Genomic DNA, 14,640 nt, shown 5'->3' with positions numbered 1-14,640 from the left:
TATATTTTAAAATGTAATTTAATCCTGTGATCAAAGCTGAATTTTCAGCATCATTACTCCAGGCTTCAGTGTCACATGACCCTTCAGAAATCATTCTAATATGCTGATTTGCTGCTCAAGAAACATTTCTTATTATTATCAATGTTAAACAGTTTTTTTTTTTTTTTTTTTCCTCAGGATTCCTTGATGAATAGAAAGTTCAAAAGAACAGCATTTATCTGAAATACAAAACTTTTGTAACATTATACACTACTGTTCAAAAGTTTGGGGTCAGTAAGAATTTTTATTTTTTTGAAAAGAAATTAAAGAAATTAATACTTTTATTCAGCAAGGATGCATTAAATCGATCAAAAGTGACAGTAAAGACATAATGTTACAAAAGATAACAATAAGAATAAATGCTGTTCTTTTGAACTTTCTCTTCATCAAAGAATCCTGGAAAAAAAAATGTACACAAATATTTTGTACAATTGTACACAATAAATGTTTCTTGAGCATCAATCTGCATATTAGAATGATTTCTGAAGGATCATGTGACACTGAAGACTGATGCTGAAAATTCAGCTTTGATCACAGGAATAAATTACTTTATAAAATATATTCAAACAGAAAACAGTTATTTTAAATTGTAATAATATTTCACAACATTACTGTTTTACTGTATTTTTAATTAAATACATGCAGCCTTAGTGAGCAGACGAAACTTCTTTTAAAAACATTAAAAATCTTACAGATTCCAAACTTTTGACCCGGTAGTGTATAACGAGAAATTACAAATTGACCTACAATGTATACAAATTACTTGGATATGCAGTCAAAAAGTACATTCCCTCTATTTCCCGTGACCCTAAAAATGTAAAAAGACATGCATGCATTCTTGGTTTTGTATACAATTATTAGTGTTTTATGACAGATTAAAAAGTTTTTGATTGGTTTAACATTTTTGCTCACAATTTTGATGATAATTCTTAATATTAATAAGGAGTAGCTGTGTCCAAATCTTTGTGCATTTCATCAGATAGATGAAAGGATTATTAGGTGATTACAGAATGAAAGCTCAGCTCTAAACAAAATGCCCTCTAAAATAAATATTAATATGTCTGATAGGTGTACTGATACAGACATTTATTAATGTGTTTTGGGGACAACATGTAATAATAGAAGTGTAATAATGGGAGTAATAACTTTTCATATATATATATATATATATATATATATTATTCCCTATTAATTTGTGTCCCCAAAATGCCTGATAAACACACACAAAGTCCTAGTGTCTTCTACAGAGGACATGTAACGACAAGCAATTTGAAAATTTGTCAGATTTAAATAATAAAAAAATATTATCATTTCCACAAGAGTGCTAAATTCGGTCAATAAATCAATGTCAGTCATTTTTAAAGACCAAAGAGAGGGAGTTGTCATGGTGAAACCTCCAAACATTTGGTATCTCTGAAAAGACCTGAATATTTTTTATTTTATTTTTTTACATCCAGACTGAAACATGTGACATATGGTCTCAGAGAAATTCTCTGAAATATAATGTCCTCTCCAGAGGACAAAGGTCTATGCCTGGGTCTCAGGAGGATATATTTGTCGTTATTGATTTTCACGTTGTTCAAACCTATTGTGTTAATACTCTTATTAAACAGCGCAAATAACAGATATTTTCTTTTTGATGGTCGTTTACGCCATCTAGTGGTCATCGAAGGGAAAACACTCCTGGACGACGTATACAATGACGTCAAAAATGGGAAATCGAAACTGACATGGATTTCCCGAGTAATGTTCAACAGGTGATCTAAAGGCACAGTCTGTTGAATAAAGTCGGGTGTTAACGCAGTACTGAAGCGATCCTGTCTCACAGTCCTGACATCTGAAGAGTTCGCTGAGAAATACAAGAGGCCACAGAACACTGTCGATGTTACACGGTAAGTGACAACTAAAAGCCACGGTGTTTTTGTTATTGTAGCTACTTGTGGTTTATTATATGATCACATTGTTCATTATACAGAATGTCGTCCTAAGATATGTCATATTTCAAATTAAAATGTCCACGGCGATATGTAAGCAAATGTTTATACTTTCAGTAAGTTCAAGTAAACACTGACATTAGAAGAAAGGTGTTTTAGGTTTTACTGTATTTTAGGTTATTTATGAAAATAAAGTTTTGAGAGTTTGTAAATGAATGTAAGGATATTTCAGCATGATTTGCTGTTCTTCTGTTTGTGCAGGTACATTGATGGTTTAGTGTGTTGTGTAGTCTGTTTGCAACATCATGACCCATCCAAAACCGCTCTTCGTGCCCTGGTTGTGCCAACAAATCCAAAGTGGAAGATATCCTGGAGTGTGTTGGACCAATGAAGAACTTCAGCAGTTTAGCATTCCCTGGAAGCATGCTTTGAGACAGGACTCCAACAGTGATGATGTCCTCATATTCAAGGTGATAATATGCATTATTTGCTATTATTAAAGATCCATTATCAAGGTACCATATTTATGTGCCATGGTGTTTACATGATACTCCAAGGTACTTAAAGGGATAGGTCTGTCAAATTCTGTCATTTAATCACCCTCAAGTTGTTATTCAAGATATTTTGAAGAATGTCGGTAACCAAACAGTTGATGGGCCAAATTGACTTCCATAGTATTGTTTTGTTCCATACTGTGGATGTTAATGGGGTCCATCAACTGTTTGGTTACCGACATTATTCAAAATATCTTCATTTGTGTTGAAGAAAGAAACTCATACAGTTTTAGAACAACTTGAGGGTGAGTAAATGATGACAGAATTTTCATTTTTGGGTGAACTATCCCTTTAATTGTATGTTATTTACAATTAAATGAAAATGTACTATAGTTTACATTTATATTAAATGCAATTATTTATAGGGAGTTTAACAGCATGTTGTGTATATTTGTAATTACATATTTGTAATTATGAAGTTGCAACTTAGTACATTTAAAACATTAACTTTAAATGTAGGCTAATATTATATAACGCACTACAGTTACAATTATAATCAAGTACTTTAGGCTACATGTGTGACAAACGTCTTTAAAGTAAAACTGTTAATTTGACATTATTACAAAGAGCACCTTTTTAAAAGTGTACTTAAGTGTGTTGAATGTGTACTAGAGCTGCACAATTAATCGTTAAAAGATTGTGATCTCGATTCAAACACCCACGCAATCTCATTCCTAAATGACAATGATTCGCTGTCTGTTAAAGGGTTAGTTCACTAAAAAATGAAAATTATGTTAATAACTACTCACCATCATGTCGTTCCACAGCCGTAAGACCTTCATTCATCTTTGGAACACAAATTAAGATATTTTCGTGCTGCTCATGTGATCAGCTTTGGCCAATACTGAGCCGGCGTTCGAACATAAACACGGAAGCCTTCACTGTGCTTACTGCGGCACCTTCGTAAGGATAATGACAGGGAAGAGAAGAGATTGTTGAATAAAGTCATTATTTTTGTTTTGTTTTTGCACACAAAAAGTATTCTCGTCACTTCATAACATTAAGGTTGAACCACTGCAGTCAGGTCGACTGTTTTAACGATGTCTTTAGTACCTTTCTGGACCTTGAAAGTGATTATACTGATTATTGATTATATTGCTGTCTATGGACGAGTCGTATACCTCTCGTATTTCATCAAAAATGTCTTAATTTGTGTTCTGAAGATGAACGAAGGTCTTACAGGTGTGGAACGACATGAGGGTGAGTAATTAATGACAGAATTTTCATTTTTGGGTGAACTAACCCTTTAAACCTTTGACAAGTACGACCACAGCGAACATTCGAATCTGTGTTGGTGCTGCCGCTGAGCCAGAGAGAGCAGTTGTCATGTTATGTAGGTTATAGCTATGAAACAGCTTCACAAACAGTCTTTTCATCCAGACTGTGTTACTGTATTTCTGTGTTACAATAATTCAAATGATCACAGAAGTGCTGGGATAAAAGTTTATAGTTTGGATATAAACACTGATGCTACGGTAGCGATCAAAATAGAGTAAATCACCTTTTGAAATTAACTTAAAGGGTACATAACACACACAGTTTCTGCCAATCTCATGTTAATCTTGAGTACCTATAGAGTAGTATTGCATCCTTCATATCTCAGAAAAGTCTTTAGTTTTATCATATTTATAAAAGATGGATACGCTGTACCGACTCTTTTCGAAAAAAGCCGAGCTCCTGGAGGCGTGCCTGCCGTGGGCAGAGCTAAAGAGTCACGAGCGCGCACAGCTTTTGCGTAGAGATCATCTGCAAGCTGCAACATCATGATAAATAAAAAGGGAACAAAAACGTTCGTGTTGTTTACATTATATGCACTTGTGCTTCGATTGCCAACGAAACAGACATTTGATGCAGTTTTACTCACCGCCCGCGATCTGCAAATCCAGCGCCGAACTGGGACTTGTTTACAAAATGTTTGTCACTAAAATTCCGGGAACAAACAAACATACATGCACAACTCCATTGCTGCCCCGGAAAAACAAACTTCATCCACTGTTCCCTTAATGCTGGGTTCTTTGGGAAGCTGAAAAAGGTTATCTTTCCCTCACAACCAAAAACACACTTCTATGGTGACAATGTTGAAAAATCTCTTGTTGAAAAATCTCTTGGCGTGCGTAACCCGCACGTTGATGGGCGTGCTCTTGCTCTGGGTGGTGTGTGTGTGCACGCTTATCAGGGAGAAGTGCCCATACAAGGAATTCCGCCCTTTATTACATGATACAGGGCCATACTCGAAAAAAACTTTCCGAAACATATCTGAAACCAGAAGTAGTGTATTTGGCACAGAAATACTCCGTCATACGTCCAACTCGTGTTTTGAATCTTTGGCCATGTTTAGCATGAGAATGCAACTCTTTAACAGTGTAAATAAGTCAGAATGCATGAAATAACATTAGACCCATGATTGTTACAAAAAACATGGCGACAAGTGATTGTTACAAAAAAATGTATTTCTCATTGAATCATTCATCCAAGAGATTCGTTCAAATCACTGATTCATCCAGTAATGAGACAAGTGAAGTCTTCATGAGTGAGTCATTGAATGATTCATTCAAACCGAATTTTAAAAGGGTCATATAATGGCATTTTTACAAGATGTAAAATAAGTCTCTGATGTCCCCAGAGTGTGTATGTTCAATTCAATTCAATTCACATTTATTTGTATAGCGCTTTTCACAATACATATCGTTTCAAAGCAGCTTTACAGAGAATGCATGTCAACATTACAATTTGGAGACTGCAGTTAGCTAATAATGTAATAATTTAGGCGATTAATATACAATCACTGTTAGCAATTTAATTGAAGGTAGAAGCAAAGAGCTCCTGGAAAAATGAATTACATATTAACAATAATTAGGATATATAGAAATTTGCGAATGTGCGTGTTGATCCAGATGTTGCATCTTCTGAAGTCCTCGCAGGAGTTGGCGCTGTCTCTTCAAAAGTTTTAGTCATCTGAGGTTTTCTTAAGAGGCTGGATCCAAACTGAAACTGATGTACTCTCTAGTCACCTCGGGACGGGCGTCCCGAGGTAAAACAGAAAAGCAAATGGAGAATAATTAGCATAGCTGCTGTTCATAACATTAAGCAAAGATAGTCATTTGCAATTGATCTGATATGAGATGCATTATGTGAATGCTTGGCTAAAGAGATGTGTCTTTAATCTAGATTTAAACTGGGTGAGCGAGTCTGAGCCCCGAACATTATCAGGAAGGCTATTCCAGAGTTTAGGAGCCAAATGTGAAAACGCTCTCCCTCCTTTAGAGGACTTAGCTATCCTAGGTACAACCAGAAGTCCAGAGTTTTGTGATCTTAAAGAGCGTGAAGGATTGTAGGGCGATAAAAGATCGGTTAAGTACACAGGAGCTAAACCATTTAGAGCCTTATAGGTCATTAGCAGTACTTTATAATCGATACGGAACTTAATAGGTAACCAGTGAAGAGATGATAAAATTGGTGTTATATGATCATATTTTCTTGACCTGGTAAGAACTCTAGCAGCTGCATTTTGTACCGATTGTAGCTTGTTTATTGAGGAAGCAGGACAACCAGCTAGTAATGCATTACAGTAATCTAGTCTAGACGTCATGAAAGCATGAACTAACTTTTCTGCATCAGAAACAGATAACATATTCCGTATCTTAGCAATGTTTCTGAGGTGGAAGAAGGCTGTTTTTGTAACATATGAAATATGATTTTCAAAGGACAAGTTGCTGTCTAATATAAGTATGTGAAGTTTTAGCTCAAAATACCCCACAGATAATTTTTTATAGCATGTTAAATTTGTCACTTTTTGAGGGTGAGCAAAAACTCTCCGTTTTTGTGTGTGTCCCTTTAAATGCAAATGAGCTGCTGCTCCTAAGCAGAGGGCGGGGTTTTAAGAGCTTGTGTTAGCACATAGTGTTAGCAGCGCCAAAGACTCACTGAAAATGTCAGAAAGTGTTCAGCCTTTCATATTCAAACTGGAGTCGGACAATGATGGAGAGACTCAAGAAGAAGTGACAACATGTAGAATGCAGGACGTTTCTGAATGGTTAGTTGCTTAATTTATGTAGCTGATGTGGGATATCTTAAAGTCATTGTTTAGCATATTCTGTCATGATAATCTATAAATTGCTCTTGTGGGAACTGTTGTAAAATGCCTACAGAGCCAGAGAATATATGCTGCATGAAGATAGAACAGGTATAATTTAGTTTAATTACGGTTTTAACTAATGTTGCCATCTTGCTTTTATGACATGCTATTGCATTTGTGTTACATACTGTATTGCAATAACATAGCCTCACCCCTTTGTTGCGTGTTCTTGGGGGCGGGGTTTATGTCAATTTTAGGGTTAGTGATGTCACCAACCCAGGAAGAAGCTTGTTGTAGTCCCCACCAGCTGTTTGTTGTAGTCCTTAAACAGAGAATTCTTTAAAAGAAAATATCTCTCTTTGCTTTGAACTTTGAGCATCCTAACTTTGCAGATGTTGTTTGTGCTCAAACAGCAACATTACATACTAACTAAAGTTAAAAAAGTGAAATCATAATCAACCACCCCTTTAAAAAAAAAATTCAAACTGTAGTCTGCTGCAATTAACATTCTCTTTAAGCACACTTAAGTAGTCTCTTATTTCATGTAAAATTTGAAGCACACTACAAGTGCACATTTAATACAATTAAGCACACTTCTTTTTAACAAAAACAAGAAGAGTACAATATTACTTTTCTTCTAATATCTTTATTTTGGTCAGGCATGGGCTCAGACTAGCGCTGCTGGAGACGGCAGGATAAATGGAGACCACTCTGTTTGGAAGAGAAACTTCCGTAGCGCTCTTCGTGCTAAAGGCTTCAAGATGATATTTGACAACAAGAACGATGCTGCTAATCCGCATAAAGTGTATCAGTTTCCATCTGAAGGTCTTTCTGCAGGTAAGAAACATTACATTCCATTAAGAAGATTGTTCATTGAACTATTATAAACTTAGTATTTGTTTTTTTTTGTTTTTTTATCTTCACCACCTTCAGGATCGGAAGGGTCTCAAGAGACCGATGTGAGTAATCACATTTATTCTGTGCTTGTCTGGTTTTATAAAAAGCACATCCAAATAGACAACCTGTGGCATCAGATAAAACATACACAAACTGACTTGGGAAATTTGTTTTCCATTTTTAGTTCTCTCCAGATGTGGAGGAGGAAAACGTGTTCTCTAGTAAGTATTTTTTTTTTATACGGAGCCATGCATTTATTATATATTACTGAGGCCTTTAATCCTGATGACGTTATGTTTTACTTTTATATCTCATTTGTCTACTCTGATCTTCTCTTTTTTAGCAAACCCACCCCAAGGTTTAGAGGGACATTTCACTGGACTAAACCTGCAGGAAAGTCCCTTACAAGGTAGAATGTATTTTCATTTTAGGAGCCTGTAGCACAAAGCACAATATGATGTGGACTAGCTATATAGTTTAGCCATTTGAGTTTCTGTAGTCTGTATGATTGGATAATATTTTATACAGTATATTTATTATAATATGATTTAAAAAAAATTTGTTAGCCACACACACACACACACACACACACACACACAGAGTATTATTATTGTTAATATTGTTGACAAAATATTTGTCATTGTTAATATTGTTTTGAAAGAAGTCTCTTATTCTCACCAAGGCTGCGATTATTTAATAAAAAAAACCTGTAAAAAATATAGTAAAAACAGTAATGTTGTGACAGCGCTGTCAGTCATGGGAAAACCCCTTAACTGTTAAAAGGACAAGTTAATACATCGGACATTTAAACAGATTTTTTTATTATGAACATAGGAAAATGGTAATAAACTCGCTCACTCGATCTCTTTCTCACAACACTCTTCTACATAATACAGGAAGCTTCAATGAACAATATCAATTGAGAACAAACAGTTTATATTGCTAAGAGTGTTTGCTAAGGGTGTTGTGTAGTGAAACACAGAACCGTTGGGTGAAGCGATCATAGCCGTGTTTTATCGTGAATAAAACAGCTATTGACTAATCAGAATCAAAGACAGGAACTAACCGTTTTATAATATAATTTAAAATAACTGTTTATTCTAGTTTGAATATATTTTAAAAATGTAATATATTCTGTGATGACAAGGCTTATTACGTCACCATCATTTCTTCAGTCTTCAGTGTCACAGGATCCTATAATGTACTTTACATGTGTGACAAGTCATAGTATACTCTCTTTAAACACACTTAATTGGCTTTTTATTTCATTTAAGCTTCGAAGCACACTACAAGTGCACATTTAATACAATTAAGCACACTTCTTTTTCATAAGAGGATACTATTGTAGGAGTATCAAGTTTTCCACACAAATATTAAGCAGCAAAACTGTTATCAACATTGAAAATGATAAGAAATGTTTCTTGAGCAGCAAATCAGCGTAATAGAATGATTTCTGAAGAATCATGTGACACTGAAGACTGGAGTAATGATGCTGAAAATTCAGCTTTGATCACAGGAATAAATTACATTTTAAAATATATTACAATAGAAAACAGCTATTTTAAATTGTAAAATTATTTCACAATGTTACTGTTCTTACAGTATTTTTATCAAATAAATGCAGCCTTGGTGAGCAGAAGAGACTTCTTTCAAGAACTTTTGACCGGTAATGTGTGTAATATGTTTCAGTCTATGAAGTTTGGAATCCAGATCAGTTCTATTTGGGGATTGAGGAACAAGGACTCCTCCAAGAAATGAATCCATGCACAGAACCCCAGTTTACTCAGATGACCCATTTTCAAAATGTGGACACTGACGGACCCTTCTCTTCAGCTGGGGGTGCTGTTGGTGGTTTGGGGCAGATTTCACCCACTGAGGGGACGACGGCTGTGAATCATCATTCTCCAGCATATCAGCAGCCGGTGGTGTGTCAACCACATGGTGAAGGTGATCAGGCTGCAGTTCCTGAACCAAAACTGGGTAGGCAGAACTCAAGACCATGACATACTTACATAAATTACTGGTGTTTATTTACTCACACAGCTTTATTTCTATTTGTTCATTTCCTTTACAGAGACATTTTTCCAGATTAAGGTTTATTACAAAGGGAAGATGGTGTTGGAACAGTTGGTGGAGAATGATGCTGGATTCAGACTGATGTATCAGGGAAACATGTTGGTTTTTTTTGTACTTAATTTACTGATCTTTGAATTAGCACCATTGGATCGTGTTTCATATAGGTGAATACTTAACAGTTTACCCTTTACTCCCATAGGGATGAGTCCAGTGCTGATCTACCAGTGGTGAAACTACCTTGTCCAGAAGATATCCTGGATCAGATCCAGGCCAAGCATACGAATGATATTCTGGAAAATCTGGGCGGTCTGGAGATCAGGAGATTGGATAGTGTGGTTTATGGCCACCGCTGGGGATCCAGCAGGATCTACTGGGGTCTATGCAAACATGAACAAAGCCAAACGGCCAGAGAGCTCTCCAAAAACACACCTGAACCCGTCTACTTCTTCAGAAATTATATATCAGGTGAATTATATTATACCATTTACACGCTGCATGATTTTGGCCGCGATTTTCATGCACTGACAAATGCCCGAGCAGTAGTTCTTACAAAAGAATCTTACATTATTTCCTGTATCACTTTTCGCATGTGTTTGGCTGTGAAACATAATTTGTACACTAAGACAGAGTTGTTGGCGATTAAAAAAAGACAAGTAAACAGTCAGTAATAAAATAAGAACAAATAAACAAATTGCCAACTATAGCACAAATAAATACAATAGAATAAAGATCTAAAACAGCTTTAGGTTTTTCAGGTGGGTCTAACAGTAGTATTAAGGTAAGAAATACTACAGAAATTAAATAAAGTTAATTAAATACAGATTAATGCTTACAAGTAAAGTTACAAAAGTTATTCAGTCAAGAGCAGTGAGTGATTTTCTTTTTGTCTTTTGTCCTTTGATTAACATGACAGACAGCAGGAGGAATATTAGGCTGCTGTCACTTTAAAGGTGATGATACACAGGGCAACATTTTGAGGGACTTTCCCATTGAGAATGGGTAACAGATTTCTATCTGGATACTTTAGATCAAAATTTGTTGCCCATTCTCAATGTGAAAGTTCCCAAGCAACATTGCTCGGCAACATTGCTCAAAAAGTTGCCCCATGTATCAATACCTTAGGACCTAATGCACGGATCCAATATACGATTGTTTCAAAACTGACCGGGCCTCATTTATCAATCTAATGCTGACTTTACAGTGGACCATTTAAATTGAGCAGTGTAACATTTATGTTTGGTTGACTGCATTTTAGTTTGATGATGAATGGGTGAAATGTCAAGTTAGCAACGCTAGAACTGATATGTTGTGTGTGCGCGAGGCACTTGCGCGATCGGTTGGATTTAATGAAATTTAAAAAAAAATTATGCATTAGAGTGTCACAAAAATGAGTGTAGCTTATACTACTTGTTGCTCAGTTTTTTTTTTTTTTTTGTTAATCTGTTAATTATTTAACTCAAAAACTTGCATACACAAGCTGAGACCTGACGTGAGATTTGATCATAGCCACTGTTCATGTCCATATTGATAAATGCCAAGTTTTGTGGAAACGGCCGTACATTCGTTTCATAACTGAGGGCTACTGTGTTTACCTGAATACTCGCCAAGACGGGCATTTTGACGTAATTTTGTGTGTATTTGACCATTTAAATGCAATAAGCCACGAAAAGAACTCAATTTGGTACTCGCGAGTTGAGCATGCTTTTGGTGTGAGTGAGAGGAGACGGGTGTGTGTCAATTCGCTGTCGAAGAGGAGAGCGAGAACATGCAGCTGCTATCGTTGTATCGATACTGCAGAAAAGCAGTATTGGAATCGTTTCAGATATTTCAGTATAGATACTTTATAGATATTTTGAAAACACTACCCCAGACAGTCGTGTAGTGTGAGAAAGAACAGCGATCCGACGACTTTGAAAATCATGCAACGCGTACCTGGCATTAGACGTTTATACAAGCCCTGTTAATTGATTAGAAATTGTAATTATATGCTGATTATTAATCAGATTAATCACAATAATTGCAATATTTGCTGAAAAAAGCCAGACGAGAAAATGTTACAGGCGATAAATCATTGAATAGACATTACAAAAAGTGCCTTTAGAAGTCAATTTATTATTTAATCAATATTTAAATTAAAATAATGTATATGGTAATGTATGCTTGATCTTTGGTGGCTGCAAATAATAAGGTGATTCTTCTATATCCCTTGGATCATGTACTGGATGTCTGATGATGTCATTCCATTAGGTTTGATGGAGTTTATGCAGCAGACAAGCAGCGAATCTCCTTCTTACTCTCTTTACTTCTTTCTGGGAGAGAAGTGGCCAGACCCCAAAATGAAACCATGGGAGAAGAAACTCATCATGATAGAGGTTAGTATTGGGCAAATCATTTGTTGTCTTATTTTTCTGAAGCAAATCTCTAAAGCCTCTAAATTATCAACATGATCAAAACTGAAAAACACACATGCCTTCTGTCATCTGATTGATAGTTTAGAATTTTAACTGGCTTTTTGTATAAAAATGTCCCCTTTCAGGCCGTGGTTCATGTGTCTTTTTAGGGCCCGAGCACCGATGGTGTGAGGACCCTATTGGAATTGCTCAGTCAATTCTTCTTCTTCTCTGAAATGAATTGAATTTTTGAGGGCCTAAACATGCTCGAAAACCCATGATACTTTGCACACGCATCAGAAGTGGTGAAAATTTACATCTGATATGGGTTTCAAAATAAGGTGTGGCAAAATGGCTCGATAGCGCCACCTTCAAAAATTCATTTAAGCGCCCTTCGCACTACCTTTCACGTACAAGTAAGAAATTGGGTAGACACATTTAACAGCCCAATACCTACAAAAAAGTCCTGGGAGCAAAATCTGAAAACCCAACAGGAAGTGAGATGTTTTTGCCATTTCCAGACGTTGTACTTTAACGAACTCCACCTAGAGCTTTAATCAGATCAACATCATATTTAGTCAGTCTAATCTAAAGGCTTTTGCGACGTTAAATTATGAAGATCTTGACTCTTCACTGAAAATTTGATGTTTCGCCATGAGACAGGAAATTGTTGTAACTCAGGTATACAATGTCCGATCTGCCCCAAACTTTACATGTTTTATTAGAGTCTTGGCCTGAAGACATATACATGCCAATATTCAGTTACAGTCATAGCGCCACCTGGGGGCAACAGGAAAAGTCATGTTTTACCCTGTGATTAATTCCTCCTACAGCTTTAATCAGATCAACATCATATTTCGTCAGTCTAATCTAAAGGCTTTTGCAACGTTAAATTGTAAAGATCTTGAGTTTTCACTGAAGGGCGTGTCCGTGGCGTGTCTGATGTTTCACCATGAAACAGGAAGTTGTTGTAAGTCAGGCATACAATGTCCGATCTGCCCCAAACTTCACATGTGTGATAAGAGTCCTGACCTAAAGACATATTATTTAATATGTCAGTCATTATAGGGTTGAGAAATTCACCGATTTATTGAACATGGCTGTCTTTCATCATATTGTGGTTATCGCCATTTTCTACACGTGACTAGTCACTCAAAGCCATATGTTGCAGGGAGGCATTCTGCTTCTTATTGTGCTTAAGAACACACCTTACCTGTTGAGTCACTGTAATGTAATGCCTCTTGTGGCTTATTGATTTATTTGTATTCAAAGTCACCAATAGTGTGATTTTTTTTTTTTTTTGTCAGAGTATATAAAATAAGAAATGATGTATCAAGACTTATTTATATCTTTCCCATTCTCTCTCTCTCTCGTTTGGTTAGGTTATTCTGACTTCACTGGAGTATTTTAAGATGATGGCTGTTGCAAATGGGGCGTCTTCACTGCAGTCGGTGGAGCTACAGCTCTCTCTGGAGCAAATGATGGAGTTGTGTGACACCAAGTGACCAAGTGGAAAGACTCGACTGAAAATGGACTGAAATTACTTCTTAAACAGTTTACTTAGTGGTGACTCAATGGTTAACTGTATTTATTCAAAGTGTGTGGAGGTTATATTGCTGGGCAGAATTTCGGTAATGGTACAAAAGAATAATAAGTGATACGGTAGAAAAAAATACAAGTTTACAAGGGGAGTCGTAATTTTAAATTGGAGGATTTCATATAAGTTGTGTGCTATACTTAAAAGAACAAGAAAAAATCATTTCAAAAATGCTAAAAAAGAGTGTTTTTTACACTACTAAAGTTCTCATAACACAGTATTGTCAGATTAAATGATGTCTTTTCACAATATGTTCTTCAATTAGATCTTCAATCTGAACTGAACATGAAATGTTAATTTCTTCTTATTTTGTTTTTTCAACGGACTTGAACTGGGTATAAAGAGGTTTACACTTAGAGGCCATTTACACAACACCAGTTTCGACTAAAAACTGAAAACTTTTTATGCGTTTTGGCCTTTAATTTACACGACAACTGCGTTTTGGGGGCCTGAAAATGAAAACTTTTAAAAAAGGGTTTCAAAGTGCAAGTTTTTGAGAACTATACCATTATCACCTTCCTGTAAACTACACAAATGTAAATTTGTGAAAACAGTGACGTCATGCGCATGAGTATTACATGTTCAGTCTATAGGCGCGTAGAGTTTCTTTACAAAGTGACATCGCCAACTACTGGCCTGGCAGCAGAATACAGATTTTTTAGTCGTCTTCGTGGATCCGTGTGAATCGGGATCATTTTGATAAAATTGTCATCTTCGCACAAAAATGTAAAAGACAATATTTCAGTTTTTTGTACATCGATGTTGTGTAAATGTGCCCTTAGTATCATGGTTTCCAGTCATGTAAAACCTGGAAATGTCTTGTGTTTTCTAAGCTTGGAGAAATCATGCAAATTAATAAAATTTTAAAAGTCACAGAAAAGTTGAGAATATTTCTATAATGAATACACTTTTTTCTAGTTATGCTTTGTTCTACAATATTTATTGATAAGCCATGGGATCAGATTTGTGTGTGAATCATTTGAGTATGTTCTTTTCAATGAATTGATCAAACTGGTTCACACATCGGTTTAACATTCAACTATGTGGGAGGGATTTTGCACCAATGAGATTTCACTGT

General features: G+C 35.8%; 1 protein-coding gene across 1 annotated transcript; it reads left to right on the top strand.

Moving 5' to 3' along the window:
• The first annotated feature begins 1,719 nt into the window (after positions 1-1,719).
• irf3 (interferon regulatory factor 3) lies at positions 1,720-14,442 on the top strand. Its single transcript, XM_051914094.1, has 11 exons — positions 1,720-1,931; positions 2,235-2,443; positions 7,262-7,439; positions 7,536-7,561; positions 7,684-7,720; positions 7,843-7,908; positions 9,189-9,479; positions 9,574-9,673; positions 9,775-10,040; positions 11,823-11,947; positions 13,348-14,442. The coding sequence occupies exons 2-11, from the start codon at positions 2,279-2,281 to the stop codon at positions 13,468-13,470; spliced, it is 1,377 nt and encodes a 458-aa protein (XP_051770054.1). The 5' UTR covers positions 1,720-1,931; positions 2,235-2,278; the 3' UTR covers positions 13,471-14,442.
• Positions 14,443-14,640: the final 198 nt, after the last annotated feature.

Source organism: Ctenopharyngodon idella, chromosome 12 (assembly GCF_019924925.1).
Source record: "Ctenopharyngodon idella isolate HZGC_01 chromosome 12, HZGC01, whole genome shotgun sequence".
NCBI classification, from domain to species: Eukaryota; Metazoa; Chordata; class Actinopteri; order Cypriniformes; family Xenocyprididae; genus Ctenopharyngodon; species Ctenopharyngodon idella.
Note: the sequence above shows the minus strand (reverse complement) of the source record. Positions and strands in the feature narration are given on the sequence as shown.